Source organism: Mixophyes fleayi, chromosome 6, assembly GCF_038048845.1.
Source record: "Mixophyes fleayi isolate aMixFle1 chromosome 6, aMixFle1.hap1, whole genome shotgun sequence".
In the NCBI taxonomy this organism is placed as follows: Eukaryota; Metazoa; Chordata; class Amphibia; order Anura; family Limnodynastidae; genus Mixophyes; species Mixophyes fleayi.
Window position 1 is genome coordinate 174401166 of NC_134407.1, and position 12598 is coordinate 174413763.

The following is a 12598-nucleotide window of genomic DNA, read 5'->3' on the forward strand; positions in this document are numbered from 1 at the left end:
ACTTTCACACTACCTCTGGGATAGCCATAACGTACTTTCTTTAGGCTAACAGAGTTTCAAATCCTCTTTGTTAGCTGGCTCCAACACTAGCTCTGTTATAGCTAAGTCTTGCCTCCTCTTGGTCTAGTTAACTCTTAGCTAATCTGGGTGATATAACGCTGTAACAACACCCTATGCACTAGTTCTCTCTTTCCCACACTGTCCTACACAGGCCTAATCTTTCTTTTTCTAAATTATCTACAGCCTTCAGTGGTTGATTTCTATCTGTTTCCTTTAGTGGTTAGCTCTTCTCCTCTTTCACCACAGTATAGCTCACTGTCTTTCTCCGTTGATCTCTCCCTAGAGTAGGTCTCTCTGGGCAGTATTGGGCTAGCTTTCACTGTCAGTAACTTAGATCTCATTGTCCTTTATTAGGTTCGCTCTCCCTGTCCCTCTCTGAACTTTCTATCTCTCTCCTTCACTGGACTGGGTAACTGGGTCTCTCTTGTCATTCTTTGTACTATCTCTTTTTATGCTTCCCTAGATTCTCTCTTACTGTAGACAAGCTATTTGACCTTGTGCTTATTGGCTATCCTCTCTTCATGCTCTGTCTCTCTACTGAATTTGGTCTCCTTCTTCATTCTGTGTTATACTCGTTCTCTATAGCTCTCTCTCTTCCTCTTTAATGGATTGTTTTCCTGATTTGGATTAAATATTACTGACCCAAATTCAACTATTCTTTGAATGATAGTCAGTCAGTTCTTTCATTTAGTTTTTCTATCCCTGGATTTTCACTATTTGAACTAGCTAATTTGTGCTTGTTCATAGTTAGTAGAACTTTCTGTGCCTCTTCTAGTGTATATTTATTGTTTGCCGATAAGCAAATGCCCATTACTTCCTCCTAACTAACTCCCATCCTCTCTCTCTACTCACTGGGTTAGCTCTTGGGGGTATATTTACTAAACTGCGGGTTTGAAAAAATTGAGATGTTGCCTATAGCAATCAATCAGATTCTAGCTTTCATTTATTCAGTACATTCTACACAATGAAAGCTAGAATCTGAATGGTTGCTATAGGCAACATCTCCACTTTTTCAAACCCGCAGTTTAGTAAATATACCTCTTGATCTCCAAAACTAACTTTTCATCTGGACCTATTCACACCTTATCCCGAACTATTTGTCTGTACCTGCCTCTATCTGTCCTGGTGCTAGCGCTTTCTCCTATACTAGGCTAACACTCTATCCTACCATTGTCTACTACATTTGGCTAGCAACCATCATGTTTAAAACTTTGTTTAATTGTCTGTCCTGGTCCTGCTAACATCAATCATTATGTGAGTTATTTAGCTTTGATGGTCTTGGAGCACCCGTAACCTTATGGTTTATGGAGTCCTTGAGAACAGTATTAAAAACTGACATTTTATGAGGTAACTTTTGATTTCTAGTTTAATTGAGTTTCTTCTATTATTATTTATTCCCCTTTCAGCTCATCTGAAGGATACCTCACTATATGCTAATATTAAGTATTCTTCTTATCCCATAACCATTCCAGCCCTGACCTTGATTCCTTTTGTGTAATCTTCACCAAATGTTCACCAAATATTCCTGGCAATCTCTTTTCCTCTTTCTCATGTCTGTCCCTTTTTTCTAGATAAGTCACATCTCTCCATCTTTAAACTCCCTCTTTCCTTCCATGTGCTAACTGTCTACCTTCCTCAAGGCTTCTAGTTTTTTTCTTCCCCTGGGTAAACTCATTTTCTCTGCTCCACTGAGCTATTTCACTGTTGTCTGTGGGTGATTTAACACTTAAACGTTGGCGTAGGGATAAGCACTGTCCCTAAGGCGTTCAGTTTAATAAGCTATCCTTTGTGACGATTGCCTCTGCACCTATGTGATATGTATGATACAATGCTAAGGTAACAAAAGCATGTAACTTTGCAGGCACCTCAGTGCATTATGTACTATTGTATCGCAATAATACTTTAATACATTATGACGGCTGATATGTAGCTGCCCAGTGTAAGTTCATAGCCCCCTTAGTTATTCATCATTACTCATTCTCCCTCCAGGCTAGCTTGCTTTTTCATGGTAATTAATTCTGATAGTGCCAATCAGTGCACTGCTCTAGAGAAAATCGTAAAGAAGTTCAGTTTTAAGATCAATGCTAATTCTAAAAGATACCAGTAGAACTTCTTATATGTACAAACACAACCTCTATTTTTACATCAGAAGTGATTTATTTATGATAAACACCATTTAACTTAGCTTAAACATTTAGTATACAAACCATAAAACCATACAGAATGCCTATTGCATAGTATAGAATTAATATTAATATTATTAATTTATTGTTGCTATTTTGTACTTTTCTTATTTTATTTAAAATTGTCTTTAATCCAAGTTTTAAAGGCAGAACATTATATCCTTTACATTTACATTAGCTAATTATGACCAATACTGATTAAAATTTTAGTGGAATGGTCATATTTGCTTTTCAAGCAGATCCCAATATCTGAATGCTTTCCTGACACAGTTACCCTCTTGCATTTATATACACATTTTATTAACTATAAAAATTGTATAAAACCGCAGCCTTACAACTAAAAGCTTAACATCTTGAAATTTGTCAGTCACTGTAATGTAACCGGTTCTTGCACTTCACTTATCAATATGTTTATACCTTTTTTGGTTTAATCATTAACCCTCTGCCTAATTGCATTTAGAATAACTCAAACATCTCTAAAAATAATAGAATATCAGTACTGGCACACTCACCTGTCCATTTTTGCAGAGGTCCGCCCACATGCTGGTGCCATCTCCACCTCTCATCAGGACATGGTAGGTAAAGAAATATGTGCCAGGTACTGTACAGCTGAACCGACCACTTGCTGCATCATAATTGTTCCCGAGATTGGTGACCACATCATCAAATTTGAGGACCTCATAACCTTCATGGGGGTTCTTCAAGCCAGCATAGAAGGCCACGCGAGGAAAAGTGGTGTATGTGGCTGTGCTGATGGCACCATTCACCCCTCCACCCTGCAAGCCTGGTGGTCCAGGTTTACCTGATTCTCCTCGTTCTCCAGGGGGTCCTACTGGACCTGGTGGACCTGGTGGTCCAGGCTCTCCAGGTGGACCTGGTTTACCAGGACGTCCAGCTTTTCCTTGAGGACCTTGCACTAAAGTTGATGGAGCAGGTTGTCCTCTGTCACTCAAGGGCTCAGCTCCAGTGCCAGCTCTGATGCTGGTACTGGTGGTGGTTGCCCCTGTTTTGCTGAGGTAGGGGTCGCAGACCATCCGGCAGGTACCCAACATCTCATAGTGGCCATCAGAGCCCACTGAGTTGACCAACACTGGAATTAGGATTACCAATATTAGGACCATCACAACACCAATCGCCACAGCCACCAATGTTTTCCTCCCAAGGCCGAACGGGGCCAAGGGACGGGGAGTTGCGCGACTGGGGGGAGCTATGGTGCCGACAATAGTGGGGGAGAGGCAGAATGGCCTCTCCAGAAAAGAACGGGATAGATGGTCTTAGAGAAGACACAACACGTAACGTGTTAGCAGAAAAAAAGCACAGAGTAGGAGATTGAGTCTAAAAGAGATAGAAAAAAATAGGAGCAGATGGGGAAGCAAAACTAGGAGAATAGAAAGGACAAATGTGTGAAGAAAGCGATCAAATGCAAAGACAGGTGATAACTTAGAAAAACTTGCTGTAAAAAAAAAAATGCAAACACTGAAAAAAAGGAAAAAGGATTTCAGAATAAATGGAAAGAAAATGTGAGACAAGAAATGTGTGACAAAAAGTGAATGGATAATATGTGACAGAACAGTGGAGAAAGCACAGATTAAGAATAGAGTAAAAAGGGAATTGTATGAGAAAGATAAGAAGAGTGCTAGGATTGGGAGAAGGAGGGGGAGCAGGTAAGTGTGACTTAAAGAGAGGAGGATTAAAGTATGCAGGAAAGAAAGAAGCTGCAGCAGTGTCGGACAGGGAAAGGAGAGAGAGCTGGAAAGAAGGAGATTACGAGAGAGGGTGAAAGCTGCTGAGGCAAGGCAGAAAGGCAGCAGGGAATCTAACTTGTGAGAGAATGGTCTGTGGAGTCTGAATCTTATATATGAAACAGAGCAGTGCCCCCTGAAGGAAGAAGCCTAATATGCAGCTATAGGCAGGGAAAAAGAATTATATGTACAAACAGGTACCCACACCTTGTGTGTAACCTGAGCATCTCTTCACCTGGGAATATGCTAAATACAGGATAACACACAGAAATCTCAGAAATCTACATGACTGACACTGGAATGTGGGAGATGATGAATTGCTACTCACAGTATCACAGTGCACAATACATGATATTTAATGTATAACGTATGCAGCTTGAGCTGTTTGTACAAGGTAGCACACTCACAGTGTATGTATATGTGTATGTATATCAGGGCACCATGTAATAAGAGGACATGAGTGGATCAGGTGTGTTCCTTGCTGAGAGTGCATTGGGCACATGAAAGCACCTCTTTCTGCCAAAAAAGAGATTTTGTTTTGCAGGGCAAAATTGTTGCAGAAGGGCGCACAACTTTTTCCCTGCAAAAGGAGACCTGGTTTTTCCATAGCCTCGGAGTTGGTGAAGAACGGGCTTCACTGCATACTTTTATTAGGATGTATTTTGCACCTTCCAAATGCATTGTTATTAAGTGCACATTTCTAATCACACTTCTGCCAATGTAATAAAAACCTGCAAAAGCACAAAATTAATACAACTAATAAAGCCAGTCACAATGTCCCCCTCACTCTCATGGTTCCTGAGATAAGGGGCCTATTTTCCAAGTCTTAAACCATGTGGAAATGTCTGTTTTGGCATGGTTTATGCATTCAAACCTATGGGGAGAGCACTGCAGGATAGGGATATAAGTCTGCTTTCACTCTTCTCACCATGAACATTTTAGGCAGATCAGCCAACCTGCAACCAGAGGTCATCCTGGACAGTTTCAAGGACCAGGATTTGCTCTTGCACCCTAGCAGACACTCAGGCTCACATGCCCAGTTAAAGAAGTGTTGTGTATAATTATCTTATTGCGGTTTCAAAATGAACATAGGAATGTTATTCATACTTGCCAACTTATGGCAAGTATGATCCGGGACCCTGCCGGGGAAGGTGGGCGTTCAGTCGGGCTCCGATAAACGCCTCCATTCCCGGTGAATCGTGCCGTTTTGGACCTAAATCTGCCCACTTCACTAGGAAGTGGGCAGATCCCGGGAGTCCTTGAGACTCTCGCGAAATGCGGGAGTCTCCCGGACATTCCGGGAGAGTTGGCAAGTATGACGCTATTGTGCACTAAAACGAGGTTTTATGCGCCCCAAGACATTTTAGTATTAAAAATATAGTCAATATGTATACATATGTAACAAGTTTTAATGTTTTGCCTTTTCATTTATTTTCTGTGGTCTTTAATATGCATTCTCAACCACACACATTGTTGGAAACTATTTTGTAGACTGAACCCTCTGCCTCTGTGATATCACTGTTTCCAAGGGAATTAATAGCTAGCTATCTCATAAATAGTGATATAGCCCAAAATATTACTACAAAAAAATGTATGTAGATGTTTGTTTAAAGTAGACATTTAGTAGAATAAGCCAATGTTTCATGATTAGGAAATAATGCAGCGGATTTCTTTTAGATCACAGCACTGTGATTTTACTCTGTACTCTCAAAAACACACAGAACTACTTATAAATGTGAAGAGGGTTATTCAAGCTAGTATAGAACAGTGGTGTAGGCTATGTCGCTGTACTAATGGTACCAATCACCCCTCCTCCTGGCATGCCTGGTGGTCATATTTGATTCTCCTCATTGTCCAGGTGGTCCTACTGGACCTGGTTGATCTGTTTATCAGGACATCAATCCTATCATATGGAGAGATCGTCACTGGAGAGGGATCTTCAGATCCCTTCTCCATTATGCTTTGTGCTCTCTCCTCCAGTATGTAACAAAACTGATTTTGATCCTAGAGTTGTTAGTGATATGGAGTCATTGTCGTGACAGCCTCTTATGGGATGAGTTGTCCTGGCGTGACTTTTTGATAAATGACCCTGGTACTTCATCGCTTATTGCTGCGAAAAACGGCTATAAGTGATGATAATTTACGAGTCAATTTTGAGGTGGGTCATAAATAACCACTTATAATAAAGTCCAGCAGCTGGCATTTTCTAAACAGTTTTCCATATCAATAATGACATCTGCCCATCCTAGCTGTAATATAAAGCAACCAATTTGTTAGAAGGGTTCATTTGACTAGAGTCATAGGACAATTTTATATTAATTTCCTGCACATCTAAGTGCTCCTGTCTTGTTGTAGGCCGGGAAAGAACAATCTAGCCAATCAGCCAATCAGGTTCACAGCAGTAGTATTTCAAGAAATTCATTTGCAGATCTAGTGGGAAGCAGTGTCCATTTGTGTGATTATATTAGGATAGGGAAGGAAATAGTGACAAATAAGTCACAGGCAGGGTTAGATCCTTAACAGCCCAGAGGAGTCATGCAAGGGTTATAGCAAACTGATGTAGTAAAATCAAGGTGTTAAAAATATGAAAAGAAACTCATACATTCCACTTGTTATTAGTTGCTCAAGAACGAACAAGGCTAATAACAAGGCTAGTGGGTTACACTATATGTATGCTAATTGCACCATGACATTAAATAAACCATTTCAGGTCCGGATTTGTGGAAAGGCTACTAAATGGTGGCAGGAGAATTGTTATCACTATTGTGACAGTATATGTGCTGGGAGTTACTATGACTTTTGTGGCATTTGATATTGTCATTGATATATTGTTTTATGTTCCAATACAATGATGGGTATTCCTCATATATTTCTGCCTAAGCACTCAATATGTAGTTCTCATCCTCCTTCCTCCTTGCACCACATTATGAGTGCCTTAGGCAGCTGTCACCACCAAGTGCTCTCCATACACAAGCCAATAATGTCTCTCCACCAAATACTAAAGTAATACATTTGAGTGTGGCTCACAAGCCAGCCCTTGCTAGATGTAAGCCCCTAAACCTGGGAGGTGAGTGCATCTGATTTTATCTGCATTTTTATGGTGTTTACAGCATATAGGTCAGTCTAGGACCTGCATACAATGAGGTACCCTTGACGATGGGATGCAGGCTTACATGTTTTGATTAATCTATGAACCAATACCTCATGTTTTCATTTTGCTAGATACACACAAATATGCAGTGTTAAGGATAAGTGCTGACAACAACTGTCTTTATGTTTTATATACATATATGGGCATTCATATTGCCACCCAGCAGGTACTATATGGGATATACCGAGCACAGACTTATTGGCCATGCAGCTGGTACCATATATAATATTGGATATAGCGAGCACTGACTTATTTTTTTCTGTTTTTGTCTCAAAATACTGCCTTATGTTGTCATAGCAGCTTTTTATCAGGCCTATTTAAGCCACATTTTGGTGTGGTCTACAAACCAGCCCTTGCTAGATGTAAACCCTTATACCTGGGAGGTGAGTGCATCTAATTTTAACTGCATTTTAATGCATATAGGTCAGTGTAGGACCTGCATATAATGAGGTACTGTTGACGCTGGGATGCAGGCTTACATGTTTTGATCAAATTATGAACCAATACCTCATGTTTAATGTTGCTAGAGGCACACAGAAATGCAGTGTTAAGGATAAGCGCCGTCAACAACTGTCTTTTTACTAAAGTAACACCATTATTGTTATTAAACCACATTCATGGGTGGCCAAATTGGATGAGATATCATTTTTCTCTCAGGCTGAGTGTCTGGATCACTTCCAGCTTCATTGCTACAGTTTACGCTATGTCTCATAATGATCCTATCAATTTACCAGATATCAGGTGCGATATTATAGCATGGGTGACCATCTTGAACAACAGTCCATATAAACAGTCAGCTCTGTCCATTAGATCTATAGACAACCAGGATGTCAGCAGTGGGCAGCCGCACATGGCTGTAGAGCTGAGTGACAGGCAACTGTTTCTTATAACCTCAGAGTCTATCTGATCTGGCAGTGGAGGACCCAGTGAACCTATGACAGTGCAAATGCCATTTCTTTCAACATTGTAAAACCATGCACCTCTGGTTCTACATTTGTGCCAACTATGGAGCTGGTCAGACAGAGGTGGATCGGAAGTTCCATGCTGAATGCTGAATTGCTGCAGTAAAGCTCCTTATTTCACTCATTTGGTTCCATGGGACAAGACATGCTAATGCACATGAAGGGGTGGAGACTGCAAATATCTGAAAACTTTCCCAAGTTAGCAGAAATCCTAAAAGCCTTTTTTAGTTGCACAAAACTTCACAATTTTTAGACTCGGTTTGGTAATCATATTCACTACTTTTTGAATTAAGTTTTTTTGCATCATGCACATTTTGCACTGACGGGCATCAATATGTGCATATAAGGCACTCATTACGTGACACCCACCCTCCATTCAAATATGTGCCTATAATGCTTATTAAATGTATGTGCATAAAAAACAATGTCATTAAAAGATGGAAATGTAAATTTGCGACATTGAATACAAAACTTGACCCTAACCATTACACTCATAAGTTATTTAGGATATAAATGAGGCTCTGACAAACGGTGTAATTGGGGAGATATCCAGTGTTGTACATAGGGGTCTGTCTCCTGATTTTGATTCGCCGCTTATCTAGAAAATCACCTATCCCCATCATTCACTATTAAAATCTAACGGAGGTAGTTGAGCAATACTCAGAGATACCAGCCCATAAAGGTAACTGTTCACTCACCAATTCGCTGGGCTAGTCTCAGGGAATATGTGAATGTATGTCCTATCTCCCCAGTTCATCCCAGACGTGGGCTTTCAGTTCCACTAATTAAAGAAGAATAAAAATTAAATAAAAAAAAAAAAAAAAAAGATTCTAATATTAAAAAAAGAAATAAAAAAGAAATTGGGAAATGAAATTATTTCTGCTTCCTAGAATAAATTGCTCTGCATGGGGATGCTATCGCTGGCGAGACCCAGCGAATCTTACTGACAGCAGGGGGTGCCTTTATGTATTGGGTGAAGCCTTATTTTAAGCAACACACACATTTTTGCTGGAATTAGGGCCATACTTGCTAATTTTCTTTAGCTGGCATCTGGGAGATTCTGGAGAGAGGGTGTGGTGGGGCGACGGAATAGTCATTTTGGTGCTGTGGGTGGGGCCAAAATTACGTGATTCACCGCAAATCGCGTCATTTTGGCTACTAATTTGTAGGATGCGGGAGACTTGCCTGCTCTCCCAGGAGTCCGGGAGACCTACCCGGAATTCGGAAGTCTCCCAGACATTTCAGGAGAGTTGGTAAGTATGATTAGGGCTTCTTGCCCATTAATAAACATCCCAATAGTGGATAAATAGATGCAATTGAGCTTAAAGAAATGTGCTGTGCCTCTACATTTTTTCTGGTTTGTAAATGACCAGCTCTGTGTAAGTCTGCGTTGTCTGCAGCAGTTCTCAAGAAGCATCAACACAAATCAAATGATCCCTTAAACCTGAGTTGCAGACTGAAGACTGGGCAAGTGAGAGCACAAATCCACACAGTTCAGGCAAACAAATCTTCCAGCCGATAGGGAAAGAATACTTCATAACCTCTGCTCTAATAGAGAGGTCTGGGGTTCCCACGGACACAACAATAAAAGTAAAACTGTAATGTGGTAGTAAACCAGAGACTCCCATGAGCTGCTCTCCAGTGCATAATCATCAACTATAGGACCTGTTGCTGACCTATGCAAGGAGAATAAAAAAAAAAAACACACAAGAGAGTTAAAATAAAAATGTAGCCTGTGTAGTAATTGCTACATAGGCTCAGGAGTGCACAGAATATGTCTTGGAGTAGCATTTTTATAACTGGCTAAAATCAAATAAAACAGAATACAATAAAAGCAAAGTAAAACATCTAACAAAATGCCTGAAACACAAATAAACTGCACAAACCAACCAAAAGACACTCGTATGCCATTGATCTGGAGTACATCGTCAAGGAGGCGGTCAATGTTCCCAATTTAAAACATTTTTTTCTCTTAATTGTTCAAAATGCAGGAATCAGAAGCAACTTAACAAGCCACAATGGGGTGAGAGAGAAATGATCAACACTTGAAGAAACCACGCCAAAAAAGTATTAAATAAATAGAGTCTAACAGGCACCCCGGCAATAAAAATAAATTTATCATCAATAACTTTTATTGAAAATGATTTTATAAACAATAGGGGTATAGAAAGCAACAGGGAAATGAGGGAACGGAGTAACAATGAGGGGGAACAATTTCAACTTTGTACATTTGCAAAAGTGATAAAACATCTTATCTACCTCAATCTGTGAGCAGCAGTGTCAGGTGGCGGTCATATGATCTCATAGGATTGTGGTGGTTCATATAAGCTAAAGGCTAGGGGATCAATCAATGTAGAACCCTTTTCCGCTGGTAAATTCATGCCATTGGGACCATGTGACGATGCAGAGGTTTAATATGGTACTTCCATAGTTTCCACAAGAAAGTTAAACTGGGTTTTGGATACAATCTTAGCAGTAGAAGGGAGAGCCGGGTCCTTCTATTTTTGGACGATGGCTGCTCTTGTTGCATTGAAAATGTAACCCAACACATATCTTCTATGTTAGGAATTTGGGAAGGGTAGAGATGTATTAATCTGTCAGAATCTTACCCATGGCCCCAGCAATGCAAACCACTCCTACTATTATAATAATTTTCACCCTGTATATTAGTGTATAGTTTATGATAAACCACATTGGCAACAAATAGGAGCAAAACAGTCCATAAGGGCAGAAAGTAAAAGTTGATTCCTTACTGTGCAGCAAACATTGTGCATCCCATTGTAGCTTACAGTTGAAAACAACCCTCAGAAACTATGTGTGTCCTGAGTTCTGTGTGTAATGTGTATTGATTTTGTGTATTATTTATATATTTACTTAAAAAGAAAAAAATATATACCTATATATAATATACAGTATATCCCATATATTGTAAGCTTGCCGGCATGGCCTTCTTACCTCATTGTCTTTCTGTATTACCCAGTATCATCATCATCATCATCATCAACATTTATTTATATAGCACCAGCAAATTACGTAGCGCTTTACAATTGGGGACCAACACAGTAATAAACAGTACTGGGTAATACAGACAAAGAGGTGAGAAGGCCCCTGCTCACAAGCTTACAATGTATGGGACAATGGGAGTTATACATGAGGTTAAATCTACATATTGCATTTTGGTCCAGCCAGATTAGAAAGGTAAAAAGTGATTAGTATGCGCTATGGTCCAGTCACACAACAATGTTGGTCAGGGAGTCAGAGGGTTGTTGTTTTTTTATGAATTGTGTAAAGGGTGGTAATAGGGTAACCAAGTGAGGTTAGGAGGGTGGGTGAGGAATATTATAAGCTTACCTGAAGAGGTGGGTTTTCAGAGAATGCTTGAAGGTTTGTAAGACTAGACGTAAATTTTATTGTGCACTGGAGGGAATTCTATAGAGTGGGTGCAGCTCGAAAAAAGTCCTGTAAATGGGAGTGGGAGGATGTAACGAGAGTTGATGAGAGACGCAGCTCTTGTGCAGAATTGAGTTGTTCAGTTGGGAGATATTTTGTGGCAAGTGAGGAGATGTATGCAGGTGCAATTTTGTTGATGGCCTTATAGGTCAGTAGTAGTAGTAGTATTTTATATTGGATTCAGTAAAAAACAGACAACCAACTTAGTAGAGGGAACTAGCGAGCTGTTGGCCCCGTTGCAGGGAAGCGGGGAGGAGGGAACCGGGGCACACAGCTTGATAGTTCCCCATGCAGCAGTCCCCATTATCTCCGGTACACTGCACCTGCTGCACCAATGGTAGTTCCGCCATTGCAATGTAGACACAGACAGAGTGGTTCAGCAGAAGACACACGATTTGCAAGGAAAATCAATCTAGCTGCTGCGTGCAAAATAAAATAAAGGAGTAAGAGTCTGTTTCAGACCAGTAAGCAGGGAATCGTAATAGTCAAAGCGGAAGATGAGTATGTGAATTTGAGTTTTTGCAGTGTCTTGAGTAAGATATGTGCGTATTCTGGAAATGTTTTTTTTAGATGTATGAAACATGATTTAGATATAGAGTCGATGTGAGGAACAAAGTATAGTTTTGAGTCAAGGATCATACGTAGGCAGCGAGCTTACGGGATTTAAGGTCATGTCAACAGAGATAGAAATGTCAGGGTACTGTTGGTTGGTGGGAATATTATTAACTCTGTTTTTGAAAGATTGAATTTGAGTTGGAAGTGTGTGAGGCGAGTGTAGGCAAGTCTCTCTAGAAGCTTGGAGGGGCAAGGGAGCTGAGAGATGGGACCGTAATGTGTGAGAGAGTTTGGGTCAGAATTTAGTTTTTTTCAGAATAGGAGTAATCACTGCGTGCTTGTATAATGACGGGAAGATACCAGTAGAGTGAGAGAGATTACAGATTTTAGTTTGAGGTGGAATGAGCACATGAGACAGGGATCTACCCATTTATGAGGGTATAGGATCAAGAGGACAGGAGGTAGAGTAGGAAGATAAGAAGAGAGTAGAAATTT

The 12598-nt window shown here is 40.2% G+C and overlaps 1 protein-coding gene across 1 annotated transcript in view; it reads right to left on the reverse strand.

Moving 5' to 3' along the window:
- Window positions 1-4056, reverse strand: part of C1QL1 (complement C1q like 1) — an 87718-nt gene extending 83662 nt beyond the window's left edge. The window contains exon 1 of the mRNA XM_075177336.1: window positions 2756-4056. Within this exon, the coding sequence (XP_075033437.1) occupies window positions 2756-3364 (609 nt within the window). The 5' untranslated portion in view covers window positions 3365-4056. The remainder of the gene's footprint in view (window positions 1-2755) is intronic.
- Between the last annotated feature and the right edge of the window lie 8542 nt (window positions 4057-12598).